Raw genomic sequence first — 17,866 nt, 5'->3', positions numbered from 1 at the left:
CATTCAGTTTGTAGGGTCACTGGTAAGATGGTGCTGCTGCCCTAAATGGTCCCTGACCCATACCTGGGTTGCCTTGTGCAGAGACCTTGGTCACCTGCAGACTGATAGCAAGAAGGGAAGGTCTCTGAAGGGCCACACTGGCTACAGCCACAAAAAGCAGTTGGAATAGGGAAGGCTAGTACCTGTGGCAATCGAGATCACAAACACGACAGGACAAGAGCAGATGAAGACCAGGGAGGGGAAGGCACATTATGATGGGTGCAGATCAGGGTCTCTGCAGATCAGGATCCATCTTGAAAGAAGGCAGGAGACACCACGACCGCAGGGGGTGAGATTTACAGGAGGCTGGGGGCCCAGGTAAACAGCTGAGGACTCTGGGGACTGGGCAAGTGGGACAGATGACAGACCACTTTGACGTGGCCAGTTGATGTGGTCCAGACAAAAGTGCTGTGTCCAGATGTAGAATTGCCATTTATAATTTATCAGTGATATTCCCATCACCATCCCTGGCAGATGATGGGGTGAGGCTTAGGGCTGGGGTCTGATTTGATCTGATTTGCTCACTACTTGGTGAAAGTAATTGCTTGGCTGAACATTTAATGGTTTGGTTTGTAGGCTTTGTTAAATGTCCCTGTGTAAAAAAAGCCTCATCAAAATGTCAGTGACAGCTCACCCCTTATCATATCTCAACAAGCAAGAATGCTTCCTTTTAATCTTTGCAGTTAAGCAAACAGATTTCTCTCATTGGAAGGAAGGAGGGGTGGGTGGCTTCCTTGGTGAGATGAAGAGGGGTGAGTATGTCCTCCTTACCCAATCTGGAATGCTCTGCTACTCAACGTATGGGTCCTGTACAGCCACATCAGCAGCCTCCGACAGTTTGCTAGAAATGCAGACCCTCAGGCCTTACCCTAGGCCCAGTGAAGCAAGACCTGCTTTTTAATAAGGTCTTCCTATGATTCGTATGCATGGAGACTGTTGAAAAGTGTTGCTGTGGTGAACATCCTTTAGAGCATCTTCTCAGATCCCGGTGGCTCTCTGTTCCCTCCAGCAGCAGGGGTGAGGTTGGTCATCCTAGGGGTTGGGGCTGACAGTCCTAGGGGTGTGGAGCTGGCAGTCCTACTGGATAACTCCTCATGCCTTGTCATCGTTGGCTGAATGAATTAGGGTTGGTTGTCTGACCCAAGCTGTGCCAATCTGAGTGCTTCTCTGGGAATTTGAATTAGGACTCTCTCTCTCTCTCTCTGTGTGTGTGTGTGTATGCATGAGAGAGAGAGAGAGAGAGAGAGAGAGAGAGAAATGGAGGGAGGAAAGGAAGGGAGGGAGAGAGGGAGGGAGGACGAGAGAGAGAGAGAGAAAAAGTGGGAGAAAGTGGTGAACACCCTTTCTTTGGGTAGCTGCATGTATCACGAATATTTGGGAGTGGGTCATTTTTCACCAGCTGCAAGGCCCTGAGTGAAGGAAGCCAGTAGGCAGAGAGAGGGGCATGAAGCAGATGTGTTGGACACTGGGTAGTGATGGTGTCTTAGTCCATCCAGGCTGCTATAACAAAATCCCATAGGCTGGATGGCTTAAAAACAACAGAAATTTATTTCTCACCATTCTGGAGGCTGGGAAGTCCAAGATGGAGGCACCAGCAGATTTGATGTCTGGTGAGGGCTTCCTGGTTCATGGACAGTGCATTTCGTGTCCTTGGTGGAAAGAGTGAGGGTCCCTCTGGGGTCTCTTTTATAAGGACACTAATCCCATAGAGACTTCATGACGTAATGACCTCCCAAAGGCCCTCACCTTCTTGTACCATCATTTTGAGGGTTAGGATTTCAACATATGAATATTGGGAGGACATAAACATTCAGATCATAACCCCACCCTGACGCGCAGGTGAAATTCCATACTTGGGTTCCATGAAGCTCCCTCATATCCTGATATACTACCCTGGCTAGCCTAGGCTGGCTTGGGCTGGCTCTGTCACTGCAGCTAACCATGTAAGCTGGGGATCTGGGTGGCACCCACAGAACCTACCCCGTTCCCTTCCACTGGGGAGAATCTCTTGGTGGTGGTAGTGGAAAGGGGTGTCAGGAGCTCAGGGGAGGTAGGTGGCACCAAGGGAGCTGGGTGGTACCAAGGGAGCTGGGTGGTACCAAGGGAGCTGGGTGGGCCAGGCAGGAGAAGCCACAGCCAGGGCCATAGAGCAGAGACAGTTCAGCAAACTAAGCCCCTGCCCCTGGGGACCGGCGGCGAGCTGCTCCCCTCATCCTTGCTCCCCTCCAGGGGAATCTGGTGGCTCAGGCATGAGTCAGTGCTTGTCCCAAAGGTGGCCTCGGGGATGGGGAAGCGAGCATCTGGCCACTTTGGTTCCCTCCTGGATCTGCCTCCCTCAAATCTGTGCACACCAAGAGCATGGTAATTCCCCAAGGAAACACCCAGTCTATGCCCCAGTGAGGGAAATGGATGCTGGTATCACACAGCTGCACAGTCTGTGTTCTCATTAGAGCCTGGGGCAAGGACAGAGGGGGAAGTCATTTATTTGGGGGTCAGTCTAGCAAGTGGGAGAGAAGAAGCAGAGAGTGTGAGTCTGGAAGAAGAAAAAGCCAAGAAAAGATGTGCTATGGAGCTCGCTGCTTGGGCAACAGGGGTGTGGCTGTACACTGAGGAGCAGGCACAATGCCTTTCGGAAGGACCTGCCTGCGGACAGGGAGATGCAGACATTCACCTGTGGGACCCTCCAGGAGCCATCCAACTGCAGTGTGCTTCTGCAGAGCCTGATCTTGAGCCAAACAGGCTATATGGCTTAGAGGAAGCCCAGGAGAGAAAATCAGAGAGGCTCGGGGTTCCCCCCTGAGTAACCTCTTTCTCCTCTACAGGAGCCTGGGTCTGTCCTGGAAGCTTCCACCCCAGCTGGGGCTGAAGTCGGAGAGGGCTGAGAGAATGTCATGCATGGCACAAAAAGATTCTGCTATAGTCAGGATACAGCTAAAGGTCACATCTCTAGCCCTGAGTGCCTGAGTAAGCCAGGCTGTGGGAAGATAGTAGGCGCCCCCACATTGGAATGGCTGAATCATCTCGAGGGTCATTTGCATATGATCTTACAGCGAAAATTCCCCTTTTCATCTTTACCAGTGACATACATTGGGAAACGAAGAACTTCATAGCAACAAGCAGGGACAAAATCTCAACTTTCTCTCTGGTTTTTATGGATTTCTATTTTGCAGAAAATGTACACTATAGCATGCCAGACTCTGTACACCTCTCTAATACATAAAAACCAATAGCTAAAATATTTCCTGCTTGATGGATCATTTTCTTAGTCCCCACCTCATAAAATTTAGGGGAGAAATGGCAAATTTCTCATTTATTTGACTGATTTTAGTTTTCCGACACCGTCAACAAATACATCCCATGGCTGTCTCTGACTATTCATTTGCAAAACGTCCACCCAGCCCTGTTTCTGTTGTCTCCGGTGAGTCTCTGTGCACAGAGCAGCCCGGCTTTGGCAAGGCTAAGAGCTGACGTTTCTCTAGTTTCATTTGCCCAGAGTTTTCCTTGTTATTTTTGATTTGTGGTGTGGCTGGCTTACCCCACACATCTGTCTCCATCAAGACAGGTGCCCTCTGATTCACGGGGTGCAGCCCATCTCTCCCAGGCACCGCCTGCTGGAGCTGCTCAGGATGCACCACTCTCCAGGGCTGACTCAACCTTCTGCATATGCTGCCTGTCACAATCCTGTCCCGAGATTTATCCACGCTCTTGAGTGGGTTCTGAGACTCCCACACGGGCTGCCTGTGGCTCAGATACCCCAAGACTCACTGACTCTTGTTTCCACATCTCAACACGCCTCAGAAAGAGATGCAATGAGGCTGCCACTTCTGGTGACAGCCGCTGGTGAGAAAGGATTGACTTTTGCCCAAATGACAGTGGCTCTGGTTGTAGGGGAGATCCAGCTGTCTGTGTCCAATAAGACTCTCCAAGCCTCAGGGAGAGACGAGGAGGCCTCTTAAGACCCAGCTCAAATGCTACTTGAGCTCATTTCCACAAACATTTGATAAGTCCCTGCTATCTCCCCCACCGCCACCCAGCACAATGAATTGTTTCCCTTCCTGAGTCCCTTGCTAAGCTCCCTACTGTGGGTCTCACAGTCCAGCTTGAATTCCACATAGCTGTGGAGGTGTTGATTCTTCTTACCAGACCACCAGCTCCCTTACCGGGGGGTTAGGGGGTGATCCTTGCATACTTTATCTGTTTCTCCTGTACAGGGCTGTTTATGGAGTAGTGATCAATGTGTGTTTGCTGAATGAATAAACGTAGTTAATGTCCAGGTGCTGCAGAGCTTTGGGGGTCCATGGTCCCAGAGGCACCCCACATTTCCAGCCTCTCCTTCCCCTGAGTCCTGGTTGCCACCAGGACAACTCTTGGTGAGCCATCTCTTGGTGTAGTGGGTGTGGTAGGGGACCACCCACCCAGAGGTGCCTCAAGCTCCCCACCCAAGTAATGTGCTCAGAGTGTCCGTGCTCAGTTATCAAAGAATGAGGACTAAATAGCATGTTCCTGGAGAGCCTCTTTTTACACAGCAAATGTTCTTCTGAAAACAGGTGGAGAGTTACATCTTTATAAATTGAATCTTACATTTTTGGGGGGTGGAATTGTCTTTTGTTAAATTAAAAATATTTTACTGCTTTTATCTTATTATGGAAGTAATAAATGTTCATTACAGAGAAGCCAGACCTCAGTCAGGCATTAAAGTATCTACAATCCCACTTACATAGAAACATAAACTTTTAACACCTTGATGTCTAACCTTCTAAATCGTTATTCGTATGTATGTGTGTGCTTCTCTTTCTCTGTATAATAAAATTGGGATTCAGATCCTATTTTAAACATGCTACAGGAGCTTGCTATTTAAAGGCATTCTGAAGTGAATGCTTTTGAAATGTGAATAATTCTTTGGGATTTATTTGTGCTGTTGGTTCAGGCAAAATCCAGAAGTCATAAAGTGTTTATGGGTGGGGAGGTAAGGGATGTCTGATAATCTTTGAACATTTGTCTGTCTCTGCCTCTATATCCATTTATCCGTCCATCCATTCATCCATCCATCCATCCATCCATCCATCCATTCATCCATCCTCTATTAGCCTATCATATATTTCCTAATTGAGTGTTGAGAGATTGACATACAGACAGGCAGGAAAGCCAGGGCTGGGTTGATTGAGTGCCCTCCACAGGGAGCCTCACATGTGCAGCGCCACATATTTATGGCATTCCCCAAAGACTGGATTACACGGCAAAAGATTAACATCCCTGCTGCACAAATTAAAAATGCTCTATTATTTGCAGCATGGAGTGGACTAGCTGAAGATCAGCATCTTCTCTTTGAGCAACGTAATTGAATGTCTCTCAGCCTGAACCCCTCACTGTATTGATTTGAATTATTTGTGCATTTGTAATCTCCTGGTTTCCCCAGCCCAGGAGTGCCCCACATCGCAAGGCTGCATGGCTGCCTCCTCCCAAGCCGTCATCCCTAGTCTGGAAGCCTTTGACAGTTCTAAGGACAATTAATCAGTCAAATGGAATCAGTTTTTGCTGATAAAGGAGAGCCTTCCTTGTAAAACTGACATCCCATTTTATGGGAATTAACGTTTTGAAAAGTGACCATTGTCTGTCTTAGTTAAAAGCACTAATTCATTAGGGCACAGTTTGGAGAATCCATGGCAGGTGGAGGTGGGGGGGCAGGGAGCAAAATTTTACCATCAAAGTCTTAGAAATGAGTCCGTGAAGAAGGCTTAAACAATAATGGCCGCGTCTTTTGGTATTTAGGGAGCAGAAAGATGTCTGGTCGCAAACAGGGAGTTAATCGGTTATGCAGATAAGAGTATGTTAGTAGACTGTGTTTTAGACACACAGCAGACCTTCTTTCAAAGCAAAACCAGAACGTTTTGTATACTATAATTTACCAAAATAAAAAAGCACAGAAAAGTATTGCACAGAAAAAGAAAGCGCAGGTTATCTGCAATCTAATTTAACTTCTTTGCTGTGTTCTTAAATAAAAAACTGGATACATGTTATTCGAAAACATCAATTACCTGCTTCAGGAATGGGATTCTGGTTAACCCTAAAACTTCTTTTGCTTCAGCGCTCTTTGAGAAACACTCTGAATGGCGACAATGTTCTCTGGCCCTGTGAGGCCAGTACAGTGACCACAGCTGGCCGAGGCTGCAGAGGGTGAAGGCAGGGTAGAGCCAGGGGAAGGACCTCCTGGAGTATCATGGGGGCAGCTGTTACTTGGCACCCACCAATTGTCACCACATAGGAATATGGGCCCCGTGTGGCTGCATATTATATTTTTTTCAGGAGAAGCCAGAAATTTGGGTTTTTAAAACGAATTTTAAGTATATATGTGTGTTTGTTACATAGGCACATAGCGTAATGATTGGGATTGAGCTTCTAGCAAACCCACCTCCCAAACAGTGAACACTCTACCTGATAGGTAATTTTTCAACCCTCACTTGCCTCCCACTCTCCTAACTTTTGGAGTCCCCAGTGTCTGTCATTCTCATCATGTCCATATGTATGTACCCACTGTTTAGCTCTCTAATCAGTATTTTCTGTTTCTGAATTAGTTCAGTTAGAGTAATGGTCCCTAGCTCCATCCATGTTGCTGCAAAGGACAGGAGAAATTTGGATGTTTACATGAGACTTTCTGATGTTGTAAAATAACAAGAAACATCCCTGTGAACGTCAAACATAGCATGTCTGCAGCCAGATGCAGCTTGAGAAGTGCCAGTTTGCAACCTCTGGGTGGGAGATGGAGTTAGATGTGAATTTGTCTTGGGGACTGTGGAAAGGAAAAGTTGGTACTTTGTTTTTGTTTCAATATAAGTCCTGGATAGGACTGTATCATTTTTTCCTCTCCCCCCCCCTTTTTTTTTTTGAGACCGAGTTTCGCTCTTAGACCCCTGGCTGGAGTGCAATGATGTGATCTTGGCTCACTGTAACCTCCGCCTCCTGGGTTCAAGTGATTCTCCTGCCTCAGCCTTCCGAGTAGCTGGGATTACAGGCACCCACCACCACATCCAGCTAATTTTTGTATTTTTGGTAGAGACAGGGTTTCAACATGTTGGCTAAGCTGGTCTTGAACTCCTGGCCTCAAGTGATCCACCCACCTTGGCCTCTCAAAGTGCTGGGATTACAGGAATGAGCCACCGCACCTGGCCATTCATTCATTTTTGATAACACGAGATGTACCCTAACCCATCACTCAGTTTGAAAACTAAGAGTTTGATGACGACCTTCATCCACTTGTGGGCTCCTTACACCTCTGCTTCCCCACACCAAGGTAACCACAGTCCTGTATCCATCTTCACCTTTCCATTGCTTTCCTTTGAAGACAGTTTTATCTTAGCTACGTGTTTTCTTAAGAAGTCTATCTGTCCATCCATCCATCCATCCATCCATCCATCCATCCATCCATCCATCCTCCCTGTATCTGTTGGTTTTAGTTTGGATTTAACTTTATGACAAAGGTATTATACTGTATGTAATCTTCAAGGCTTTTTTCTTTTTTCTTTTCTTTTTTTTTTTGAGACATGGTCTCACTAGGTCACTCAGGCTGGAGTGCAGTGGTGCTATCAAGTCAAAGCTCACGGCAGCCTTGACTTCCCTGGCTTAAGTGATCCTCCCACTTCAGCCTCCCATGTGCTACCACATCTGGCTACATTTTAAAAATTTTTAATAGAGACAGAGTCTCGCTATGTTGCCCAGGCTGGTCTTGAACTCCTGGGCTCAAGCGATCCTCCCACCTCAGCCTCCCAAAGTGCTGGGATTACAGATGTGAGAACCCTGCCCTTTTTGGGGGTTTTCCCCACTAATAGATGCTAAGACTCAGTGTTTCGTTGCATGTTCCTTGCAGTTCATTCACATTGACCCTTGATGGAGTAGCTGGTGTTGTGTTCATATCATCGTGAGAACTTTCTACAGCATCTGCAGCCTCTCTCCTGTAGATGGGAACTCATCTGTTTCCAGGGTATTGAATGGGGCTGCCTTGAAGGTTTTTTTTTTTTTTTTTTTTTTTTTTTAATGTTCCCCAGAGCACAAGAGAAAGAGATTTTGCCACTAAGGATTGGAATCTCTGGGTCACAGTACGTGAATGTTCACTTTTAACAGTTAGTGCCAAAGTGTTTTCCAGTGAGGTTGTATCAATTTACACTCCCACAGTCAACCACAGTCAATGCTTAGGTGATCTTGGAGATGGACAACTTCTCTAACATTTGGTATGTCAGACTATTATTTATTTTCACTTTTTTAGAGATACGGTCTAACTCTGTCACTCAGGCTGGAGTGCAGTGGCGTGACCATAGCTCACTGCTAACTTGAACTCCTGGGCTCAAGCGATCCTCCTGTCTCACCTTCCTGAGTAGCTGGGACTACAGGCTTGCCATCATGCATGGCTATCTTTAATTTTTTTTTTGCAAAGACAGTAATATGGTTTGGATGTTGGTCCCCTCCGAATCTCCAAATCTCATGTTGAAATGTGATCCCCAGTGTTAGAGTTGGGGCCCGGTGGGAGGTGTTTGGGTCATGGGGCGGATCCCTCATGAATGGTTTTGTGCCATCCCTTTGGTGATGAGTGAGCTCTCTTTCAGTTACTTCGCTTGAGATCTGGTTGTTTTAAGAGTGTGGCACCCATCCCCTCCTTGTCTCTCTCCTCACGGCTCTCCCCTCCTTGGCTGTCACTTCACCTTCCACCACAAGTGAAATCTTCCTGAGACCTCACCAGAAGCCAAGCAGATGCCAGAATCATGCTTCCTGTAAAGCTTGCAGAACCATGAGCCAAATAAACCTCTTTGCTTTATAATTTACCCAGTCTCAGGTATTTCTTTACAGCAATGCAGTAACAATGGACTAACACAGATGAGGTCTTGCTATCATGCCAAGACAGGGCCTGGAACTCCTGGCTTCACGTGATCCTCCTGCCTTGGTCTCCCACAGTGCTGAGATCACAGGCATGAACCACGGCACCCAGCTTTTGTCAGACTTAAATTTTTGATAATTAAGTGGGCATAATCATTGTGGCCTTGATTTGCATTTCTCTCATAACTATTGAGGCTGAAAACCTTTTATATTTTTTTCTGGCCATATTTTCTCTCCCATGATATGGTGGTTCACATCCTTTGTCCATCTTCCTATTGTACTTTTTGTGCATTTCTTTTTTTTTTTTTTTTTTTGAGATGGAGTCAGCTTGCTCTGTAGCCCAGGCTGGAGTGCAGTGGCACGATCTCAGCTCACTGCAACCTCTGTCTCCTGGGTTCAAGTGATTCTCCTGCCTCCACCTCCCGAGTAGCTGGGATTACAGGCATGTGCCACCAAGCCTGGCTAATTTTTGTATTTTTAGTAGAGATGGGGTTTCACCATCTTTGCCAGGATGGTCTCGAACTCCTGACCTCAGGTGATCCGCCTGCCTCGCCTGTGTGAACCACCATGCCCAGCCTGTTTTTGCTTTTCTTATTGATTTCTAGGAATTCTTTGTACATGTTTGATAGTAATCCTTTCTTGGGTGTATTTTGTAAGTCTCTTTTCACTTTCTTTGTGATGGTTTTTGATAAACAAATGCTCTTTGTTATAATGTAGTCAAAATTGTCCATATTTTCTTTCTTTCTTTCTTTTTTTTTTTTTTTTGAGACAGAGTCTTGCTCTGTCACCCAGGCTGGAGTGCAGTGGCACAGTCTCAGCTCACTGCAACCTCTGGCTCCCGGGTTCAAGCAATTCTCCTGCCTCAGCCTCTGGAGTAGCTAGGACTACAGGTGCACACCACCACACTGGGCTAATTTTTGTATTTTCAGTAGAGATGGGGTTTTACCATGTTGGCCAGGCTGGTCTTGAACTCCTGACCTCATGATCCACCCACCTCGGCCTCCCAAAGTGCTAGGATTACAGGCATGAGCCACCGTGCCCAGTCCATATTTTCTTTTATAATTACCGCTTTTTCGGTCTCATTTAAAAAGTCATTTCTAACTTCAAAATCTAAACGAGACCACATATGCTTTCTACTAAAAGTCCACTTACCATTTCTCCCTTTTAAACAATCAGGTGCAGGGAACACATGTGATCTTTGTTGGGTCTTTGCTAGTTGGTGGCAAGTTAGGCTTGGTGTGAAGACATGTTTTCTATGACTTGAAATATATTTTTGGTGCTCCTTGGGTCTTTGTCATTTAGAAGGGGTCACCCCTGGTGGTGTTTCCAGTCTCTGCCTCATGTTGTGTCTGAAGCCACAAAGTGGGGCAGGTCCCTCATAAAGTCGTGGGTTTTCCACGTGTTTCTAGGGCCCCTGGCATGAGGTAAAAGGTGCATTTATGCTGTGGTAGGGTGTGCAGGCTCTTCTTGGCTGATGAAGGCAGCGAGCCCCGAGGGGCAGCAGCTCCATTCTTGGGAGACCGGGCGCCCCAGTTGGCTGAGGTTTCACCAGTGCTGCACTATTCCTGCTGCCGCAGCCTTAGTGAGAAGGAAAGAAATGGTGTTCTAAAGCAGCAGGCTGCTACATACAGGTGTGTGCATGCATGTAGGGGCAAATGCACCAAAGCCTCTGGCCACCTGTCCCCCAGGAAAAGCAGGAGTTGCATCCTCTGAAATGCAGGCAAAATGAATGCCCAGTGTCACCCAAAGTGGGGATGCGCCCACTGGAAGAAGCAGTGCAAAAATAGGCAAGAACTCGCCGGGTGCAGTGCCTCACACCTGTAATCCCAACTCTGGGAGGCCGACGTGGGTGGATGACCTGAGGTCAGGAGTTTGAGACCAGCCTGGCCAACATGGTGAAACACTGTCTCTACTAAAAATACAAAAAAATTTAGCTGGGTGTGTTGGCGGGTGCCTGTAGTCCCAGTTACTTGGGAGGCCCAGGCAAGAGAATTGCTTGAACCCAGACGCAGAGGTTGCAGTGAGCCGAGATCACGCCACTGTACTCCAACCTGGGCGACAGAGTGAGACTCCATCTCAAATAGAAAAAAAAAAAAAAAGCAAGAACTGTTGCCTTGGCTGGCAGGGGCAGAAGTCCCTTTAGCCATGAGCTCAGCAGCTCACAAATGGCTGTTTGCTGTATTCCAACCAACGGCAGGCTTGGATCTGACAGAGCTGTTGTTTTCTGAGCCAGAGCTGTAACCAGGAATGTGGGGTTGAAACAGAACTGAAACTCAGGATGCTGCAGCTCTGCTCATACCACCTCCCATCAAATTCTGGGAATTCCTGTCCTTCCTTCCAGGCTATGCCCCTAAATGTTGGCCGCTGCCTGGAGGGTGCAGGTGGGTCAGCACCACATGAGGTGCTAGAATCAGGGACAATCCTCATCACCAGGCAGAGCAGGGCTCCTCCACGGGGGTCTGGGCTTGGCTCGGTCTCCCCCTGCCCCCACCCTGGCTGCCCTCCTTCTCTTCCCTGCTGTCACTTAGCCCCGGGCTGGGGTGGAGTTTGCACTCCCTCTGCACTCCTGTCCCTCGCTTTGGAGATAGTTGCTACACAGACCCACAGCTCCACAGTCCCTTCAAGCAGGCGGGGGTCCTCTCAGCCTGCACCCGAGCTCCCGAGGCCGCCCACAGTGCATTCTTCCCAAACCGAAATCAATTGTCTTGTTCTCCAACCCCAGCCCATGTCTGCCAAGGCTGAAAGCAGACTCCAAAGGGAAAGGCAGTTTTGGGAGTGAGCACCACGCCACAGTTTTCGTTTCTGGAGAGCGCTTCTCTCTTCTGGTTTGTATGCATTCCATAAAACACAGTGCAGGCTGAGCGTTCTTTGTCCTCATTCTTGGAGTGCACGAGACCCCAGAAAGCACGAGCCCAGACCCCATGGATCGGCACTGCGGACACTTAGGGGTGCACTTAACTTCTCCTTTCTTTGTGTCCGGGGCCCTGGACCAGCGGGAATGCTGGCAGCCTCTCCATGGGAGCCTGGGTCCAGAGATTTGCCTTGGCTTCCAGCCCCGCGACAGCCCATCTCAGTTCCATTAACTTCTGCTGGAGGCCGGGTTCAGCCTCCCCTTCAGGGAACTTGCTCAGCCTCATGCTCGGCTTCCCACCTGGAAGTGCTCTGTGCCCAGGAGGCAGATATGAGGAATAATTTTCTGTGTTTGAGGTGAATCCTCTTAGTGCTGAAAAAGCTGGTTTCTCCAAAGCATACCTGTTCCTCTCACCAAGGCCCATCACACCTGCCCCTCCCCTGTGCCCATCACACCAGCCCCTCCCCTGTGCCCATCACACCAGCCCCTCCCCTGTGCCCATCACACCTGCCCCTCCCCTGTGCCCATCACACCAGATTCTCCTCTGTGCTCATCACACCAGATTCTCCCCTGTGCCCATCACACCAGCCCCTCCCCTGTGCCCATCACACCAGCCCCTCCCCTGTGCCCATCACACCAGCCCCTCCCCTGTGCCCATCACACCAGATTCTCCCCTGTGCCCATCACACCAGCCCCTCCCCTGTGCCCATCACACCAGCCCCTCCCCTGTGCATATCATGCTAAAGGTTAGGAGCTTCCAGGCTGGGACCTGACCACCTGTGTTTGTACAGAGGCATCTGGTTTTGGTGATGGGGAATGACTCCCCAGCCCTCCATCCCCTGGAACGATCTGGTACAACGTCACCCTTACTGACACACTGTCCCCGTTCCACTGGTATCCGGGAAGTACGGTTTGCTCTCCAGCACACTGGGCCAGTATTTAACGTGACATTAGCTGCTGCAGTATTGAGTTAACTATAAAAGGAGATGATCCTTCTGGACAGAATCACTATCCACCAGACAGAGTGATTAAACTTACAGCTCGATTGGTGCTGATCAATATAAAGGAAATGTGAAACAAGTTAATGTACCCATCAAAAACAGCTGTCCCGACGTTCTCTCCACACAGGCCTCCCCCGACATCAGCTCCATCCTGGGGGTCCCCGACATCAGCTCCATCCTGGGGGTCTCTGTACACGTGGGACTGTCCAAATGCACAACTACTCCTCCCCTGAGCTAAATACAGTCGATCAACTACACACTGAGCCAATCAGGACAGGCTGGGTTATGCTGCGATAACGCCCGAAGATGAGTGGGTGAAGCGGCAATGGCGGACTCGTCATGGGGCCGCAGGATCCAGCGCTGGCCACAGGGAAGGCTGTGTTCATCGCAGTCACTCAGGGACCTAGGCTGGAAGAACACTTGCTAATGTGAACGCTGCGAGTCGTCACGTTAGAGGACAAGTGCTTCGGAGGGCGTCGCACTAGCAATCCTGTGCCTTGGACTAGAAGCAATGCGGATCCCTTCTGTTCCCAGCTCATGCGCCAGAGCTGTGGCCCCACCCGCCACAGGAGGCCAGGAAGCGCTATCCTGCCGCGGGCCTGGCCAGCGGAGAACGGAAGTATTTGGTGAGCAACATCAATGACAACCACACTTATTGAAACTGCAGGTGTTAAAATCTGGCTGGGTTTTAAACAAATCCATGGGCTCCAGCTATCTAATGAGATGCTGTCTTAGAATGAAGTATAAATAGTAGCCCCCACCCAGGGCATGACCGTTTCCTTAGGACATGTGTAACCTGCCCCAAACCTATGAGTTTCAGAGGCTCAAAGCAATCTTCGGATGCACGGGAAGGAGTGTGGCAAGCCCTACTTTCTCTCCAAATTTCCCCTTCAAACTAGCAGCAAAGCTAACCACAGTAAATACACCTTGACATACAATCTCCAAGTGGGCGAATGAATTGCATGATTCATTGAAACGAAGTGGGGGAGGAGTGGTTCTTGACTTATTTCACAACTCCTCCTAGCGATCTCCTTTCCTTCAGGACCCAGGCTGGGGGCTCGTCTCACTGCCACCTCCATGAGGTGCCCTGTCCCTAGGGGAGGCTGGGCAGGTGCTCCCATCTGTTCAGCGTGGTCTCAGCCAGGTGCCCTGGGCTGTCCTCCACGCCGGGTGACACCCAGCCAAAAGTGCAGCTGGCGTCAGAGCACAGGAGGGGACGGCAGGCAGCCAGGCTGCAGTGGGTACCAACGCTTGACATTCATACATGGCTGTAGAAAGGTTATTTCAAAGTTGTTTTTTATTCAACTGTTCTTCAGCAATATACAATACAGTTTATAAACAAGTGTCTGACCTTGTTTCCAATCTTTATTTAAAAATAAATATTATTGACAGTGAATTTTAATTATGATAAGATGTGTCTTTTTTAATCAAAATGCCTTAAAAGAAATAATTTAATAAAAAGAAAAGCCCCCAAAGAAAAAAAGTAAATTAAAAAAAAATCCTAAACACAATAATCTACTAAAAATATTTTGCTTTGTCAAAAGGCTTTGACCCCAACATTTGTACATATTATCCTAAAGATAACTGCTCAACAGTTCGTGCAAAATGAAGACTTGGAGGGAAAGTGTAGAAAAGAAAACTACATTGAAGTAGAGAAATCATTGATTCCCATGCAGACTGCATGGGCCAAACTCCAAATTATTTGGAAACTAGATGCATTATTTTAGGTGTTCTACATTTGTGTAACTTCCCCAAAAATATGATTTATTTATTTTCCATGTGGACTTTTTCATGCGTCTCTCAGTCTCTCTGTGTCCATCCAGCGATGTGGTCCTCACCAAGGGCCCTGGGCAGGTCATGTGCGGCCTCTGATATGCTCGGGTTGGCCTTGTCTGTCAATGTCCCACGAGCAGACGCAGGAACTTATGCAGAGCTAACAGAAGCAGGGACAAGAGCGGGTCTGTGGTGTAGCTACGGCCGGTGCCTGCAGGGGATGAGAAAACAGGCAAGGTTAACACCTGAGTCACTAGAACCTAGGAGCTCACAGCAGACCAGGAATAGTGAGTCTTCCCCAGGCTGGGGCCACTCACGCTTAGCACCCAGCTGGAGGCTGGTGCATGGTGGCTGCCTTGGTTTAATGATAAAGCATTTTGTTGCTGCAGTTTGTAATTTACAGACCATACACTTTAGGATCCTAGTGAGATCAGACACAAGCGCCTGGCCTGAAGTGGGGAGTGACAGCTCTAATGTCCAAGTCATTACCTTATTTTAATAAAAAGATGATATAAGCTGGGCGTGGTGGATTATGCCTGTAATCCCAACACTTTGGGAGGCTGAGGCTGGAGGATCATTTGAGCCCAGGAGCTTGAGACCAGCCTGGGCAACATAGTGAGACCCCATCACAACAAAAAATAAAAAATTAGCTGTGTGTGGTGGCATGCACCTGTATTCCCAGCTGCTCAGAAGGCTGGATCGCTTGAGACCGAGAGTTGGAGACTACAGAGAGCTGTGATCGCACCACTGCACTCCAGCCTGGGAGACAGAGTAACACTCTGTCTCAAAAAAAGAAAAAAAAAAGATAATATGCTTCCTTCTCCCCAGATACATGCTGCAAAATGTCCTCATCATTTCTGGCCCTGCTTGTCCTCTTCTTCCATGAAGGCTACATGATCGCACACAATTCTGTCCCTTGTGCCTCCCGGCATCCCCTCCATGACCCTGCCTAAACTGCACAGCTTCGCACTCCCACACACCCTGTCTCAGGCATCCTGATGTTGCTGTGTGTAAGTCTTTTTTCCACAGCAACCTTGTCTGTCCACCCTTTGGGTTGCAGTGTGGAGCTGAGAAATTGCACGTTGGTGGAGATGAGTGGGCTGGGGTCTTTGAGGAATGACCCCAGCAACGTCTGGGTCACTCCCACCTGTCTCTCCAATGTGATCATAACCTGGCCCCTGGCCTGCCATGGATGCCGTAACACCTGTGCCTCACCCTGCTTCACCTTGGTCCCCTGCCTGGCTCCCCGTTGGTCCTTAGGGTCTTCATCTGTTTTAAGGCCTCCCATGCAACTGGGGAAAGCCCATCCATAAACCCTGGGCTTCTCACCTGGAAAGTGGGATGCTCCCTCCAGGGTTATGAGAGGAGCAAGTGTGGAAGCGCCCTGCACAATCCTTGGTGCTGCCAAAACCCCTGGGGGACATCACTGCTACTTGCTTAGTCAGCAGCATGAGTGGATGCTGTTTCCAGCCCCGCCCTGCTCACCTGCACCATCCGGAGGCCTCTCTCTTCCCTTCTCTTGACCCCACCAGCTGGGCTGCAGCCCCATGCCTGTGAGGAGGGGTGTGGGAGACCCCACGCTGTGTCAATTTTCAGTAGTGCAGAGGGCTCGACTGCTTTCACTCCGCCACTGCAGCCAGGACGGCTGGTTCCCTCCAGCCTTAATAAACAGACACTTGAGGCTTCCCTGACAAAGCTGGGCCTGAATGCACAGCTCTCCTCTCTCCAGGTAGCAGCACACTTAATCCTTCCTATCCAAGGCGTCTCCTGCTCCTTAATTCTCCCTGCTCTGGCCATAGCTGTCTGTGTCATGGAGTTCATGTCCTGGTCCCCATCATCCTCTTTTTGTAGAAGGAGGAGGTTGTACAAATCTTCTGGCCTGAAAGTCCAGGATTCCCCCTGACCACTGTGGGAAACACAGGCTGTGTTCAAACATCCGAATGCAAAGTGGGTGGTGCTATCCGAGGGGCAGGTGAATTGTCCATAGACCATCGCTTCTGCACACAGTTCTGGGCCCCGGCTGAGAAGCGTTAGGACAGCAAAACTCCAGGTGTGCAGACCTTCCTCTCCAGATCTTTATGCTTCAGGCAGTCGTCCCTCCTGGCCCTCCTGCAGTACAGCTCAGGCTGGTGCTCTGCCTCTGGGCCCCTTTTGTGGGAAGAATCGTCCTGCGGTTGTCACTGCGAAGACTCCAATCTGCTCTCATTGCTTGCTGTCGGGCATTACTGGGAAGGACGGTGGGCGGATGTGATGGACAAGCTGATGGATGCCCAGGTGCCTGGGTGGAGTTCACTGAGGCTCGGGTGTGTGAAAAGTGGGGATCCAGCCAGGAGAGCAGGGTACTGCCTCCTGGGTACTTCACCCACAGCCAGACTGGTCCCATGGGCCTCAAAGATCTCCTGGCTCTGATTTATTTAATTAATTAATTGAGATGGAGTTTCGCCCTTGTTGCCCAGGCTGGAGTGCAATGGTGCAATCTCAGCTCACTGCAACCTCCATCTCCTGGGTTCAAGCGATTCTCCTGCCTCAGCCTCCCAGGTAGCTGGGATTACAGGTGCCCCACACCACACCCAGCTAATTTTTTGTATTTTATGGGGTTTCACCATGTTGGCCAGGCTTGTCTCGAACTCCTGACCTCAGGTGATCCACCTGCCTCGGCCTCCCAAAGTGCTGGGATTACAGGCGTGAGCCACCACGCCTGGCCTTTTTAATTTGTTTTTTAATTTTTATTTTTTTGAGATGGAGTCTCACTCTGTCACCCAAGTTGGAGTGCAGTGGCGTGACCTCAGCTCACTGCAACCTCCGCCTCCCAGGTTCAAGTGATTCTCCTGCCTCAGCCTCTCGAGCAGCTGGGATTACAGGTGCTGGCCACCATGCTTGGCTAATTTTTGTATTTTTAGTAGAGATGGAATTTCATCATGTTGCCCAGGCTGGTCTCAAACTTCTGACCTCAAGTGATCTGCCCACCTCGACCTCCCAAAGTGCTGGGATTACAGGTATGAGCCATCGTGCCTGGCCCCTGGCTCTGATCTTTAGGCTTCTGCAAATCCTGACACGAAGGCAGGTGCAGGTGAGACAGAAATAATCTGCATGAGGTGTTTAAAGGTGGATGCACTTGTGCATGGAACTCCAGGCCCTCAGGGTATGCAGCAGCAGGGGAAATGGCTAACAGGAGGGTGAGCCTGGCAACATGAACCTTGCCTGGTGCCCCATGGGACCATTGGCATGGAGATTTCAGGAGACATTTAAAATTGCCTCTAAGTACTCCCAACTAGTCATTGGCACTATCACAGCCTCACCTACTCATGTTTAAAAGGTTTTAAATTGCAAGATTTTCAAA

The 17,866-nt window shown here is 49.0% G+C and overlaps 1 protein-coding gene across 3 annotated transcripts in view; it reads right to left on the bottom strand.

The window, feature by feature from the left end:
- Positions 1–14,032: 14,032 nt before the first annotated feature.
- Positions 14,033–17,866, bottom strand: part of VSTM2B (V-set and transmembrane domain containing 2B) — a 38,565-nt gene continuing 34,731 nt past the window's right edge. For all 3 annotated transcript variants that reach the window (XM_024237638.3, XM_054538805.2, XM_054538806.2), the window contains one exon: positions 14,033–14,737. In XM_024237638.3, the coding sequence (XP_024093406.3) occupies positions 14,649–14,737 (89 nt within the window). In that variant the 3' untranslated portion in view covers positions 14,033–14,648. The remainder of the gene's footprint in view (positions 14,738–17,866) is intronic.

Source organism: Pongo abelii, chromosome 20 (assembly GCF_028885655.2).
Source record: "Pongo abelii isolate AG06213 chromosome 20, NHGRI_mPonAbe1-v2.0_pri, whole genome shotgun sequence".
Taxonomy (NCBI): Eukaryota; Metazoa; Chordata; class Mammalia; order Primates; family Hominidae; genus Pongo; species Pongo abelii.
The sequence above is the reverse complement of the archived record's forward strand: the minus strand, read 5'-3'. Positions and strand labels throughout refer to the sequence as shown.